The sequence below is a fragment of the Trypanosoma theileri genome, assembly GCF_002087225.1.
Source record: "Trypanosoma theileri isolate Edinburgh chromosome Unknown TM35_Tth_27_V1, whole genome shotgun sequence".
Classification (NCBI taxonomy): domain Eukaryota; phylum Euglenozoa; class Kinetoplastea; order Trypanosomatida; family Trypanosomatidae; genus Trypanosoma; species Trypanosoma theileri.
The window spans coordinates 243,441-256,483 of NW_021639869.1; the positions used below are offsets into that span (position 1 = coordinate 243,441).

A 13,043-nucleotide genomic window follows, 5' to 3' on the forward strand; every position below is an offset into this window, starting at 1 on the left:
TTTTTTTTTTTTTCACCCTCTCCTCTCCTTCTTTTTTTTTTTTCTATTTTTACCAAAAAAAACAATGATGACAATTTATTCCGCGATTATTTCGGTCCGTTCATTTTCTCTCTCTCTCTCTCTCTTTCTTTCTTACTATTTTTCCTTATTTATTTCCTTTTATTGTCATCATCTCCAATCCTACCCCCTCTTTGTATGAGTCCCAATGGCGGCTATTTGCTATTGGGTTCTCTCATGTTATTTATTTCCAACGTAAAAGAAAAAAAAAAAAGAAGAATCGATCAAGAAGGGAGTAGAAAGAAGAATACTTCGACAGTCACAGTAGAGAAATATATCAAATCAGTGATGAAAATAATAAAAAGAAAGAAGGAAAAAATAAAAAAAATAAGGAAATAATAATGATGATGATGATAGTAAAGTAAAGAAGAGCAAAGCGGCAGGATTAAAAAAATAATAACGGTTACAATAAATATGATTTCTATTTTACAGGAATGCAGGGACTGATCAAGAAAATCAACAGAGAAATACCCTCTTCTTTCCAGACCTCTGAAGATACTCCGAGGACTGAGAAAAATATATAAGATAATGAAGAGTGACGATAAAAAAAAAAAGAAGAAAAAGGAAAAAGAATATGAATAGTCTCTATAAGTCGTCTAGAAAGGAAAGTTAAAGAGTATTGGAGTATGCATAAAAAATGTCGGTTGTAGATGATAAGAAGCAAAACTGAAAAAAAAAAAAGAGAGATGAGGAAATATTTGTCTATATCAGAGTGTAGGTTTTGTTAGTCTCCTTGTTTTTTTTTTTTTGTTTTTTGCCTTCTTTTTCCATTTCAACACTTTTCTGCAATAATATATTACACGACAAGTGACCCTTTTAGGAGGTTTGTTTGCTTGTATTTCCTTATTAAGTTATCTTTTATAGTCTTCATTATTCCTTTTATTTTTATTTGATCCTGTTGATGACTTTCTTTTTTTTTTTTTCTTTTTTTTTGTTATTGAAATGATTTTGCACTCTCTGCTTATATATATATATATATATATATATATATTCTTCTTGATTACTTTCTTTTTTTCTTTTTCTTTTTTTTTGTTATTGAAATGATTTTGCACTCTCTGCTTATATATATATATATATATATATATATATATATATTCCCTTCTTCAGTTTTGTCCTTTACTTTTTCTACTCTTTTCTGGCATAAATATTGACTTCAGTGCTTGTTTTTCTTTCTTTCTTTCTTGATATTCTTTTTTTTTTCTTTTAACTTCGTTTCATTTTTATTTTTATTTTCTGTTTTATTTCTTCTTTTTTTTCTTCTTCACATTTTTATGTGTCTGATGTATTTTTTTTTTTTTTCTTTTTTTATATTTTAAATATCTGACGTCGCTCTTTGCCCTCTTGTAGAGTCCCTGACAGCAGAAGAGAAATGAAGAAGAAGAAAAAGTAAAAGAGGGAATAGAGGTGGGTATTATGGTACCCCAGAGGTTTATTCCGAGTCAATATGAAGATCAACAAAAAAAGAAGACAGAAGGAAAGATAGACCTAATAGAATAGAAGAATTGTAAACAGTTTCTCTCTGCTGTTTTTTTTTTTTTTTTCTTTTTCTCTTTTCGGGACGTCCAGCACTATCAGCTGCAGCAACGCTTTGATGTACTGTACAAGAGAGAGGTTGAAATGGAAGGAAAGGGGGAAATTCACGTATGCAAGCGTAAGTATGGGTTCATGGCAAAAGCTGTACATATATATATATATATATATATATTTATGTTCTTTTTTTTCTTGTACTCCTTCGAATACTCTTCCCTCCTTCTTCTAATTTCGATTTCTTTAGTCTTTTTTTTTTCTCTTTTTGCTTAACTGTGTTTCTTATGTTGGAGGGGTTATTGTTATATTTACTTTTAGGCGTTTTTTTTTTTTTTAATTTGTTTTGTTACAGATAGGAGGAGAGGAGTGTTTTCCCATTCTCATGGCGGTATAATACAAAGAAAAAGAGAATATATATATATATATTCTCATCTCTTTATGTATGTATGTATGTTTTTTTTTCTCTTGATTCTCTTGAGACGTTGACAAACGACAGTACACTTCAAATGGACTTTCTTAGTGAGTCTCTTTCTCTTTTTTTTTCTTCCATGAGTATATATAACCGAAAAAAAAAAAAATAATAAACGGTAAGTTACTTGTTATCTCTATTTTTATTGATTTTTTCTTTTTCTTTTGTTTGAGTTGCTGCCAGCACCCTTTTCCCCTCTAACTACCATTTTCCCAGAGTAACTCTTTCTTTGTGGTCTACACAACATATTTTTTTTTTTTTTTTTTTTTCTCTAGAAAGAAATAAACTTTTGCATTTCTCTTTCTTCTTTTTTTTTGTTTACTTTTTTCCTCTCTCTCTCTCTCTCTATATATATATATATATATATATATATATAAAAGGTGGGGAGTAACGGTACTAGGCAAGAGTCTAAAAGAACGAAGGAAAAAAGAAAAAAAAAAAAGAGTCCGGAACACCACCACTCACACACAGAAACACAAACATACTCTCCCAAAAAAAAAAAAAGAAAACAAAACAAACAAAAAAAATAGAAAAAAGAATAAATACACACTCACAGTGAGAAAGAAATAAAAAGAAAAGTATATTATGACCACTCCTCTTACAACGGCCGTGAATGCAACGCCGTGGGGTTCCATTGCGGTCGCTCTGCTGGTGGGCACTTCCTTCGGCGCCACCGTCATGTACGCCCTCCTCCGCCGGCCTCGCCCTTATCTTCATTTGCCCTCCTCCCTCCTTCAGCCCGGCGGCGGTGGCCCTCCGGCAGCGGCCCAACTCCCATCATCAACAGCCAACGAAGAAGAAGAAGGAGGGGGAGGAGGAGGAGGGGGGCGGGGGCGGGCGGCCAAAAGGGCGGCGACGGCTGAGAGACCCGGCGGCTCCAAGTCGGTTAGTTCGCTGGTGATCTCCGACTCGGACGAGGCGGACGACGGGCGGCTGTGGCTCCGGTGGAGTGAGCGGCCAGGCGATCAGGCCTCCACCGCGGAGGCTTCACCCACACACCCTTACACTGCGGGCAAAGAGGCGTTGAATGTCTCACCCGCCAACAGGGCAGACGGACAACAGCAGCAACAGAAAGAAGAGAAGTCACCACATCGAGGCCAACAAGATCAACAGGGAAGACAGTCATTGTTACAACAACAATATCAACATGAACATCGGAGATCGCGACGTAGAAGTTCCCTTCAGTATTTACTGAAATCCTACATGAGCGCAACGGAAGCGGAGAGTTTATACAGTGATTTGGTGAATGATGACTCTATGCGTGCTTCATTTAGTGAACCAGCTAGTGCTAATTTAGGCAGTGATCACGGTGATGTGCGGGAGGGTTCTAACAGTTGGAGAGGAAATTCGGTACATAGTCTAATTCCCAGGACGACGGAAACCGATTCAAGTGACTTCAGTACCGTGGATGATCTCCTTTCGCATGAAGTGTCTTCTTCATCAAGTGAGGAGGGGGATAATGATAATGATGTTGAGAATGAACTGCATCATAAGATGTATTTACCATCTCCTACTGATAACGTTATGGGATTAGGACAACGAAAGGAATCTGACTTGTTGCAAGATCTCCACAGATCATCTTCAGGGTTTTGTCAACGTAATCAATCTTACTCTACTTCTACACATCCTATTGATGGTCAAATACGTATGCGATTAAGCTCTGAAAGGGACTCTGTATTTTCAAATCGTCAATTTTACCATACTGTGAGTGGCGCTATTATTTCTCGACTTCCCTCTGAACCTTCAATTCGTCGTATGTCAATAAGACAACTTTTACATTCTCCACCCTTATTGCGTTCTTCTAAAGATGATGTAAGTCCAGATGATGGGAGTGGTACATCACATTCTGCTCTTCCTCCATCACCACCATCTCGACGATTAAATCAATTCCCTTCTCATTCTCTTCGAAGTGTACCAGATGAACCTATTTATCGTATTGTCATTACAGGTGGTCCATGCAGTGGTAAGACATCATGTCTTGCATACCTTCGAGAAGTATTTGTTAATCTCGGCTTTAACGTTTTTTGTGTACCAGAAGTGGCAACACTGCTGCATACAGGTGGTGTAAATCTTCTCTTAAGCAGTCCTGAAGATCGTATTACTCAACAACGTGTTATTCTTCAAATGATGATGATGCTTGAGGATGCTTTTTATGAATTGGCATCTCTACGTGGTCGTCCCTCATTAATTTTATATGATCGTGGTACAATGGATGGTAGTGCCTACTGTTCAGAAGAGGAATGGCGAACAATTCTTCTCGTGACAGGATACACTAATGAGGAACTCTGCGATGTACGTTACGATGCCGTTGTCCATCTCGTCACTGCCGCAGATGGTGCGGAATCTTATTATACTCTTGCCAACAACGCCGCCCGCTCTGAAGGATTGGAAGAGGCAAGATGTTTGGATACATGTACACGAAATGCCTGGCGTGGACATTTTCTTGTAGGAGTTGTGGATAATACAGAAGATGGGTTTGATGGTAAACTGCACCGCACCGCGGAGTTCATCGCCGGAGTAATGGGTATTACTCTTCCAAGTGATAAACAACACACAGAGATGACCACAGAAAGTGGTACGGACCACAGCAAAGAGACGATGAGGGCAAGTATCACACAAGAAGAAAAAGAAAAGAAGAAAGATACTATGGAAAGTAATAATAGTAATAATAACAATAGTACAGGAATTCATCAGTTTCCTCTTGGAACGAATACACTTGTACCCAATACACATAATCAACCTGCAGGTGCCACACTTAATGTCTTTGGTGTATGTGATCATCTCCAACGTCACTTCTTTGTTACTCGTGTGAATACTGCTCGTATTCCCGCAGATGCCATAGTGACAACTGTTGTCGTGGTCCCACTCTCTCCATTACATCCTGATTACCGCAGTGAAACCATCATTCGCCTCTCCCGCGCTCATGATTCCCATCCAGTCTACTTTAGATGTGTTGAGTTTAACGACACAGTGGATCCACTACCACCATCCGCAGCCGCAGCCACCGTCACTTCAGCCGCAGAGACAACAACTTCACCCCTCAAGGGCGAGAAACAAAAAGAGAGTGGACAGACAACGACGGCTACGGCGATTCTCCCGCATAGAAGAGCACGTGTACAAATTACAAAGTCTACATTTAGAAATCTCGCACAACGTCGGGATATTTCACAGCCTGTGATATGTAAAACGATGACACGATTCTTTTATAATATGCGGCACCTCACACTTGTGCGGTTTAGTCATCCACGTGAGTTGCGTGGCTTTTGTCGACTTGTAGCACCTGCGGGTACAACAGAAGAAGACTTTAGTGATTTGGTGGTGGTGGAGCCGTTCTTTCTACTGAAGTCAGAGGAGACATCAGAGGAAAAGTAAAGGAGTAAGAAATGATGAGAAGGGAAAGAAAAAAAAGGAGTAGAGAAAATAAAACAAAATAAAAAAGAATAAAATGTTTACATAAACTCTTTCTCTCTCTCTCTCTCGCTTTCTTTATTATTATTATTATTATTATTATTATTATTATTATTATTATTATTATTATTATTATTGTTATTATTATTTAAATATATGTATGTATTTCCGTTTTGTCGCACTACAAGAGGAGAAGAAGAAAGTTATGCCTTGCTTTATCTCCAGGTATATATATATATAGTTTGCACATCTTCACAAATGTATATACTTCTTATTTGTTGCATGTCTTTTTTTTTTTTTTTTACAGTTTTTATCATGAAAGTCTCCAATATGGAGTAAGGTTTTATAGTTGTTTTTGAGTAAATAAAAGAAAAGAATATGATTTCATTATTGAGACTGTTTTTCTTTTTTTCGTTACTGTAATGTCAGTTTTTTTTTTTTTTTTTTTCTCTTCTTTTGACCCCTTTTTGATCGTTTTTTTTTTCATTTCTCACGTTTTCTAGCTTTTTCTTTTTTTTTTTTTTTCTTTATTGCTTGTTTTTGATGTGAAGTGAACTGTTCATTGTTTCCATCACTTTCTATGATGATATTCAGTTGTTGTGATTATTTTTCCCTATACTCATAAATTACAGCAGCAGTTTAATGTATACGTGGTTGCTCTTTTTTTTTTTTCTTTTATCTTTTCTTTTTGTTTCTTATTTACCGCTCCCTTCTCTGGCGTTGACCTTTTGAGAGGTGGTTGGTATCTGTGGAATATATCTCTTTTTTTTCCCCCTTCTTTCTTTCTTTCTCTCTTTTTTTTTTTTTTTTTTCTTTGGTTTATTATCAACAACTATTCTTCTTTTTTTTTTCATTTTTATGCGTTTTGTATTATTTCCAATAATAACTCCCCGCATTCGTATGTTAATCTGTACGTTTACTTTTTTTTTTTTTAATCTTTTTCTTCATTTTACACTCACTACCATTATTATTGTTCCTGTTGCTCTTTCTACCCTCTTTTTTTTTGTTGTTAATGCGGCTGTTCTTCTTACGGTTAGCATGAGTAGAATGTTCAATTCCTTCTTTAATGATTGTGTAAAAGAAAGGAAAAAAAATGAAAAATGAAAAAACAGAGTTTTCTCCTTCTATTTTTGTTTTTTGTTTGTTTTTCTCATTATTATTATTATTATTTTTTTTTTCTTTTTCCTTTCTTTTCTCTTAACCACATCTTTATATATATATATATATATATATATATATATATAAACTGTAGTACATATATCCTTTCTCTACAGGACCATTGTAGAATTAATGTCGTTTAGACACAACCGCACGTTTCTTTTATGTGTTGTTGTGAGAAATCATCACTGTGTGGGATTTAATCTTTTTCATCCTTCGATGACTCTCCGTTTCTCTCCCACTGTGATGAGAAGGACCATCAGTGTACACTCCACCTCTCGCCGTCTATACTCTTCTTCCTCTTCTTCATTGGGAGGAAAAAGAGATCATGTCATTTCTGCTACGGAACTCCGAGCCGCCCTTCATGTCTTTTCTCTTTCCGATGATGCCACGGACGCCGATATTAAAAGCCGATTTCAGCAACTCGCGAAGAGTAGTCATCCTGATGTCCTCCAGGGCAATAATAATAATAATAATAATAATAATAATAATAATAATAAGAATGGGGTTGATAGTGCTGCTGCGGAGCGGATGCGGGAGGGAATGGAGGCGTATCGACTGTTGCGTTCATACACCGCAGAGGAGCGAGAAATGATTTTGCGAACATCACCCAACAACAATAATAATAATAATAATATGGATATCAGACTAAAGCGGGCGGAGCAAATTTATCGTGGTCGTCCACGTACAACTAGTACAGTCTCTGATAGGAATAGTAACTATGATAAGAGCAGGAGTAGTACGGCGGAATTCAATAACTTCCAGAGACGCAGAGAAAAGATGAGAGAAAATGCACCGCCGTGGAATATCAATGAAGCTGCCACTATATCACGGGCACAGTCACTTCACTTTATGTTCCATACACCCCATAGGAATACGAATAATAATAATAATAATAATAATAATAATATTAATGATAATAATATTAATGATAATAATAGGCGAAGTTCATCTTATTACCATAAGGTAGATTTATCTTTCTGTGGTGCTTTTCCTGATGAAATGAGGGAGGCGAAGTACACTCGAATGCGTCGACATCATGAGACTATTTCTATACGGGATGCTATTACTGCTGTGGTTGCGAGATATCAAATCACATTAGGTGTTTGTCTTGTTATTATTACTGCTGTTATTATCATAGTATATACTACGGTATCAGGGCAGCAGCGTAAAGAGTATTTAGTGCTACCGCCAGTGGGTGATGGGGTTTCTCATAAACAACAACAACAACAACGATAAGAAGAAGAAGAAAAAAAATAACAATCTAATCACAAAAATTGGGTTTTGACAAGATAATAAGTGGAAAAGAGTGACGTATTCTCATTATTTCTATTGAAGTATGAATACTGTGTATATCTATGTATCTATCTATCTATCGTGGTAATATGGGTTTCTCTCCCTCTCCCTCTCTCTCTCTCTCTCTATCACGTATACTTTTACGTGATGTAAAAATTATAATCAACTTAAATGTATTATATATGTATAAATATTATTATTATTTTTTTTTATTATTAGTTCTTTTATTTTCATTTTCTGCTGTTATCATTAGTAAATGTTTATTATGATATATGTATTTATAGAATATTTAACTATTATTGGATGATTTACTACTACTAATATGTATGTATATAAATATTTTATTTTCCTTCTTTTTCCTTTTATTTCATACTTCATTCAGTGCCCCTAGTACATACCTGCGTATACCTAAACATACTCCCATACACGTTTAGTGGAGAAACGCCGTTTTTTTATTATTTTATTTGGTTGCTTTGTATTGTTCTTACACTTTATCTGTGTGAAGAATCGAAAAAAGGAAGGAATATAAAGAAAAGAAAGAAGATAAGCGCAACTGCAGTAATAATACCATTTATATAAGTGGTATCTCCTCTTCCTTTACAGTGTGCTTCTCCGCAAATCCCTTAGACGTGAACGACGATTTGAAAGAAAAAAAAAAGGAAGGAAAGAAAGAAAGAAACAAAAGAAACAACAATAACAACAACTGGTCAAAACAGGTAAAGACAATATACCTTCACCAGGGATTTCAGTTAAACCAAATCAAGGGCAATAAACACACAATAATGAAAACGGCAACAACAGAAACATCAACATCAACAGAAGCAATAGTAGCATCAGCATCTCCTACATCGGGTAAAACGGATGATAATGAATCGCGTGTTAAAATGCGATTAAGTGATTTTTTCTCAGATCCCGTTCGTCCATTTAACGAGTGGAATTGGACTGAAGCCGCCTTCTTTAAGAATTTACGTGAACAAGAAAGAGTAAATTCTTCTTCAACTCCTGGTGATGCTAATGAAATGGCAGCGATGGGATTCTCCTGTTCTGTATTCGAGTCCAGTACACTTGGCGACACACAATCTCGTCAACTCTCTGCAATAACACAAGAAACTATTGCCACTGTGTTGTGTACAGATATGATGAATACCGCCGCTGCCGCTGCCGCCGCTGGTAATAATAGTAATAATAGTAGTAGTAGTACTAATAGTGGTGGAAGTAAGTCTTCCTTACCAGCACAACTGGAGTCACCTGTGCAAGTGTTAACGCCCATATTGGATAACTACACAATTCCCATTACCAAACAAGGACCAGAGTACTTTGCTAGTGGTGGAGAACCAAGTGTGTCATCTATCTGTATTATTATGGTTGGACTCCCAGCAAGAGGAAAGACATTTCTAGCACAGAAGTTATGTAGATTACTTGGCTGGCATGGTTCCCGCGCAAAGGTGTTAAATGTACAAACACCATGGCGACGTTTACTACTACAATATAAAAGATGTCATCATGGTAAAAATAATATAACTAGACTACAATCAGTTCCTGGTGATTCCCCTGGAAATTCAGTTCCATTATGGAGTGGAATATCACCAATGAAAACTACAGTGGACTCAAGAAGAGGTACAATGCAATCTTCACATGATAATGAATCAGCTGAACAACAACGGGAAGAACACAAACAACGACCAGAAGAATTAACAGAAGAAGAAGAAGAACACCATCAACAACACCAACAACATCAGGAAGATACGGATTATATTGGAGCAGAACATTTCCGTGCACTTGTGAGTGATCCTCATAGTGTTGAACGTCGTTTGTATCGTCGGGTACTGGAGCGATATGCCCTAGACGCAAAGGCTTTCTATGCGAATGGTGGAGATGTACTCGTAGTGAATGATGACTTCCCAACGGAGGAACTCCGTGAAGAGGCAGAGGCATTGTTTGCCCCTTTAGCTACACAGACATTTTTTATGGAGGTCATTCGTGACGATAAGATGAATAAAAAATTCAATGAATTTAAGGTAAAGGATGTTTTAGAATATCCTCCAGATGTGAATGCCAATAGGGCATTAAAGGATTTTATGGACCGTGTGGAATACCTTTCAAGTGTTTACAAAACACTTACACCTTGCTGTGATGATAGTGATAGTGATAGTGAGGATGAGGAAGTGGAGGAGAAGGATGATGTGAATCCGACTACTTCTATAACAACAATAACAACAACTACAACAACTACAACGAATGTTGACAATAGTAATAGTAATAATAATACTAATAATACTAATAATAATAATAATAATAATAATAATAGTAATAATACTACTACTAATAATAATAATAGTAATAGTGATGATGATGATGTCAATTCAACTTGTAAGAAGGATGAAGGACATGGAAAAGTGGGAGGAGTTAGTGAACATAACCGGAAAAAAGAAGAAAAAATGATCAAGTGTCGAAGATCGAGACGATATGTAAAATTGTTAAATTCATCTGAAATTGAAGTCTATGGGGTAACGGGATATGCGGCCAGTCGAATAGTTTCTTATGTGATGAATCTCACTCAAATGAAAGTCCATCATCCCATTTATTTTATGCGCCATGGGGAATCCTTATATAATACAGAAGATCGTATTGGTGGGGATTCTCCATTAACAGCAGATGGAGAAAAAGAAGCCATTGAATTACTTGGCTTTTTGGCATCCTTAAAGGAACATTGTCTTGAAATCGCGAAAGAGCAAAAAGAGGATGAAACGTTCGCGACTTCTACTTTAAATAGAAGTTCCTCCTGTCATCGAAGCGATGGGGAAACGCAAGAGGTGATAGAGATATGGACAAGTCAACTTCGTCGAGCCATTCAAACTGTTGAAAAGAGTGAAAAACTACTGGGTTTAAAGACGCTACGATGGCATAGTTTAAATGAAATCCACGCAGGTGTCTGTGAGGATTTAACATATGCTGAAGTTCGAGAAAAATATCCCCTCATTGATCATTTCCGTCGTCTTAACAAGTATACCTTTCGCTATCCTGAAGGGGAGAGTTATCAAGATCTAGTTATGCGTCTGGAGCCTGTTATTATGGAATTAGAGAATGCAGATCGTGTGGTTGTGGTTGTGGCCCATCAGGCCGTTCTTCGGGCGTTGTTGGCGTACTTTGGCGGTACTTCCGCGGAGAGTTGTGTGCGGCTTGAAGTTCCACACCGCACGGTTTGGTGTTGTACATATAATACGAAGGGAATTGCCTCACTGCATGAATTGCGGTTTGCAGAGCAATGAAGTGAACTGCAGTAGAGAGAGTGTGTGTGTGTTGATAAGAAGATATATATATATATATGAAAGGGAGAGGGGGAGAAGAAAGTTCTTTTTAAATGCAACAAATTATGATTACAGTGACTCATATGTTCGGTGGATATTTTTATTTGAATGTGTTTATTATTCTTATTATTATTGTTATTATTATTACTACTACTATTCTTATTAAGATTATTATTGTGAGTGTGCATCTTTGCATTTCCATTAGTGGCAGTATATGCAGCGGTAAAAAAGAAGGGAAGGAAGAGGGAATGAGAAAAAGAAAAAGAAGATAGGATGAAGAGATATTACTGGGGGATGAGGGGTGACTCACCCCCTCACCGTTGAAAAAAAGAAAACGAAAATGAAAAAAAAAAAACTGTCGATCATGTAAAGAAAGAAGAAAAGAAAAAAAAAATTCAAAGTGGAATAAATGAATGAATGGTTTCTCTTAGAAAGAGAGAGAGTGTGTGAGTGTGAAAAAGAAAGAAAAGAAAAAGAAAAGAGGTATATATATATGTATAAATATATTTATATGTTTATATATATATATATGTATAAATATATTTCCAGGAGTTACATGTGAAGAAAATAGATTGATGGGTCCGTTAACTTGCACAGGAATTGCCTTGAGTATAAGGGAAAGTAAATAACAGGAGAAAAAAGAGAAGAGTAGATACCACAAAGAACTAATATAGACATCACTGTGAGAGTGTTAAGAGATATATATAATGGTGCCTGTGAAGACCATTACTGAGAATATGAAAAGGAAAAGAAACAAAAAATACGTGGCAAAGGTAATGTTGAATATTATGCAAATCGGAATTTTTTTTTTTTATTTTGGTTTTTTTTTTTTTCTGATCGCTCTCTTTTTTTTTTTTGTTTTTCGGTATCGTATTCCTTTAGTGGTTTGATATGGATATTATTATTATTGTTATTATTATTATTATTATTATTATTATTATTATTATTATTATTATTATCATTATTATTATTGTAAACTAATTCTCCCTGTGATTCCTGTGTGTCTCTGAACTTTTCTTCTTGTTTGTTGCTTTCTTTTCTTTTTCTTTCATTGTTGTGATCAATTTTATAAATATATATATATATATATATATATATATATGCATGGTATTGGGGGTATGAGTTTTGTGGCGAAAAAAAAAAAGAAGTTTACTTTTTTCTCTTTCTCTATATATGTGTTTATATATACATATATATATATATAAATAAATTAATGTTTATTACAGTAAAGGACATTTTTTCGAGTGGTAGAAACAAAGAACTTAATTTCTTTATCAATACTTTTCCAATCAGTTTTTTTTTGCTTTTTTTTTGTTTATCTTGTTTTCAAATAGCCCCCTTTTCAAGATGTTCAATTTTCTCTCTCTCTCTCTATATATATATATAGTAGTTGTATGACTCTATTTTATTCTTGTTGTTTTCTTCATGGCTCTATTCTCCTAATGAATGCAGGTGATGAAACTGTTTATTTGGGAATAATGGAGAAGAAAAAAAAGATATCTCAACAAGAAGATGAAGAGAAGAGAGATGAGATGAAATGAATGTTAATAGAGGGGGGTAAAGAAGATAATATGATGAGAGGTGATTGAGAATAATAATAAACAACAACAGGAGTTCAATAGAAAGTGTTTTTCTTGGTTTTATCTTGGGGTGCACGTATTTTGAACTTTTTTTTCTCTTGTGTTTCTTTTATTGATCCTTTATATATATATATATATATATATATATAATAGTTATGATGATGATACTGTTATTATTATTATTATTATTATTATTATTATTATTATTATTATTCCTTTATTATTATTATTATTATTTTT

At 35.3% G+C, this 13,043-nt stretch overlaps 3 protein-coding genes across 3 annotated transcripts; all 3 read left to right on the forward strand.

Moving 5' to 3' along the window:
* Positions 1–2,638: 2,638 nt before the first annotated feature.
* Positions 2,639–5,425, forward strand: TM35_000271770 (uncharacterized protein; the record flags this gene model as incomplete). Its single annotated transcript, XM_029028070.1, has 1 exon — positions 2,639–5,425. One exon carries the CDS (start codon positions 2,639–2,641, stop codon positions 5,423–5,425), a length of 2,787 nt encoding a protein of 928 aa, XP_028880653.1.
* Positions 5,426–6,838: 1,413 nt separating this feature from the next.
* On the forward strand, positions 6,839–7,858 carry TM35_000271780 (uncharacterized protein; the record flags this gene model as incomplete). The annotated part of the gene is made up of 1 exon (XM_029028071.1): positions 6,839–7,858. One exon carries the CDS (start codon positions 6,839–6,841, stop codon positions 7,856–7,858), a length of 1,020 nt encoding a protein of 339 aa, XP_028880654.1.
* Positions 7,859–8,697: 839 nt separating this feature from the next.
* Positions 8,698–11,184, forward strand: TM35_000271790 (putative 6-phosphofructo-2-kinase/fructose-2,6-biphosphatase; the record flags this gene model as incomplete). Its single annotated transcript, XM_029028072.1, has 1 exon — positions 8,698–11,184. The coding sequence occupies one exon, from the start codon at positions 8,698–8,700 to the stop codon at positions 11,182–11,184; it is 2,487 nt and encodes an 828-aa protein (XP_028880655.1).
* Positions 11,185–13,043: the final 1,859 nt, after the last annotated feature.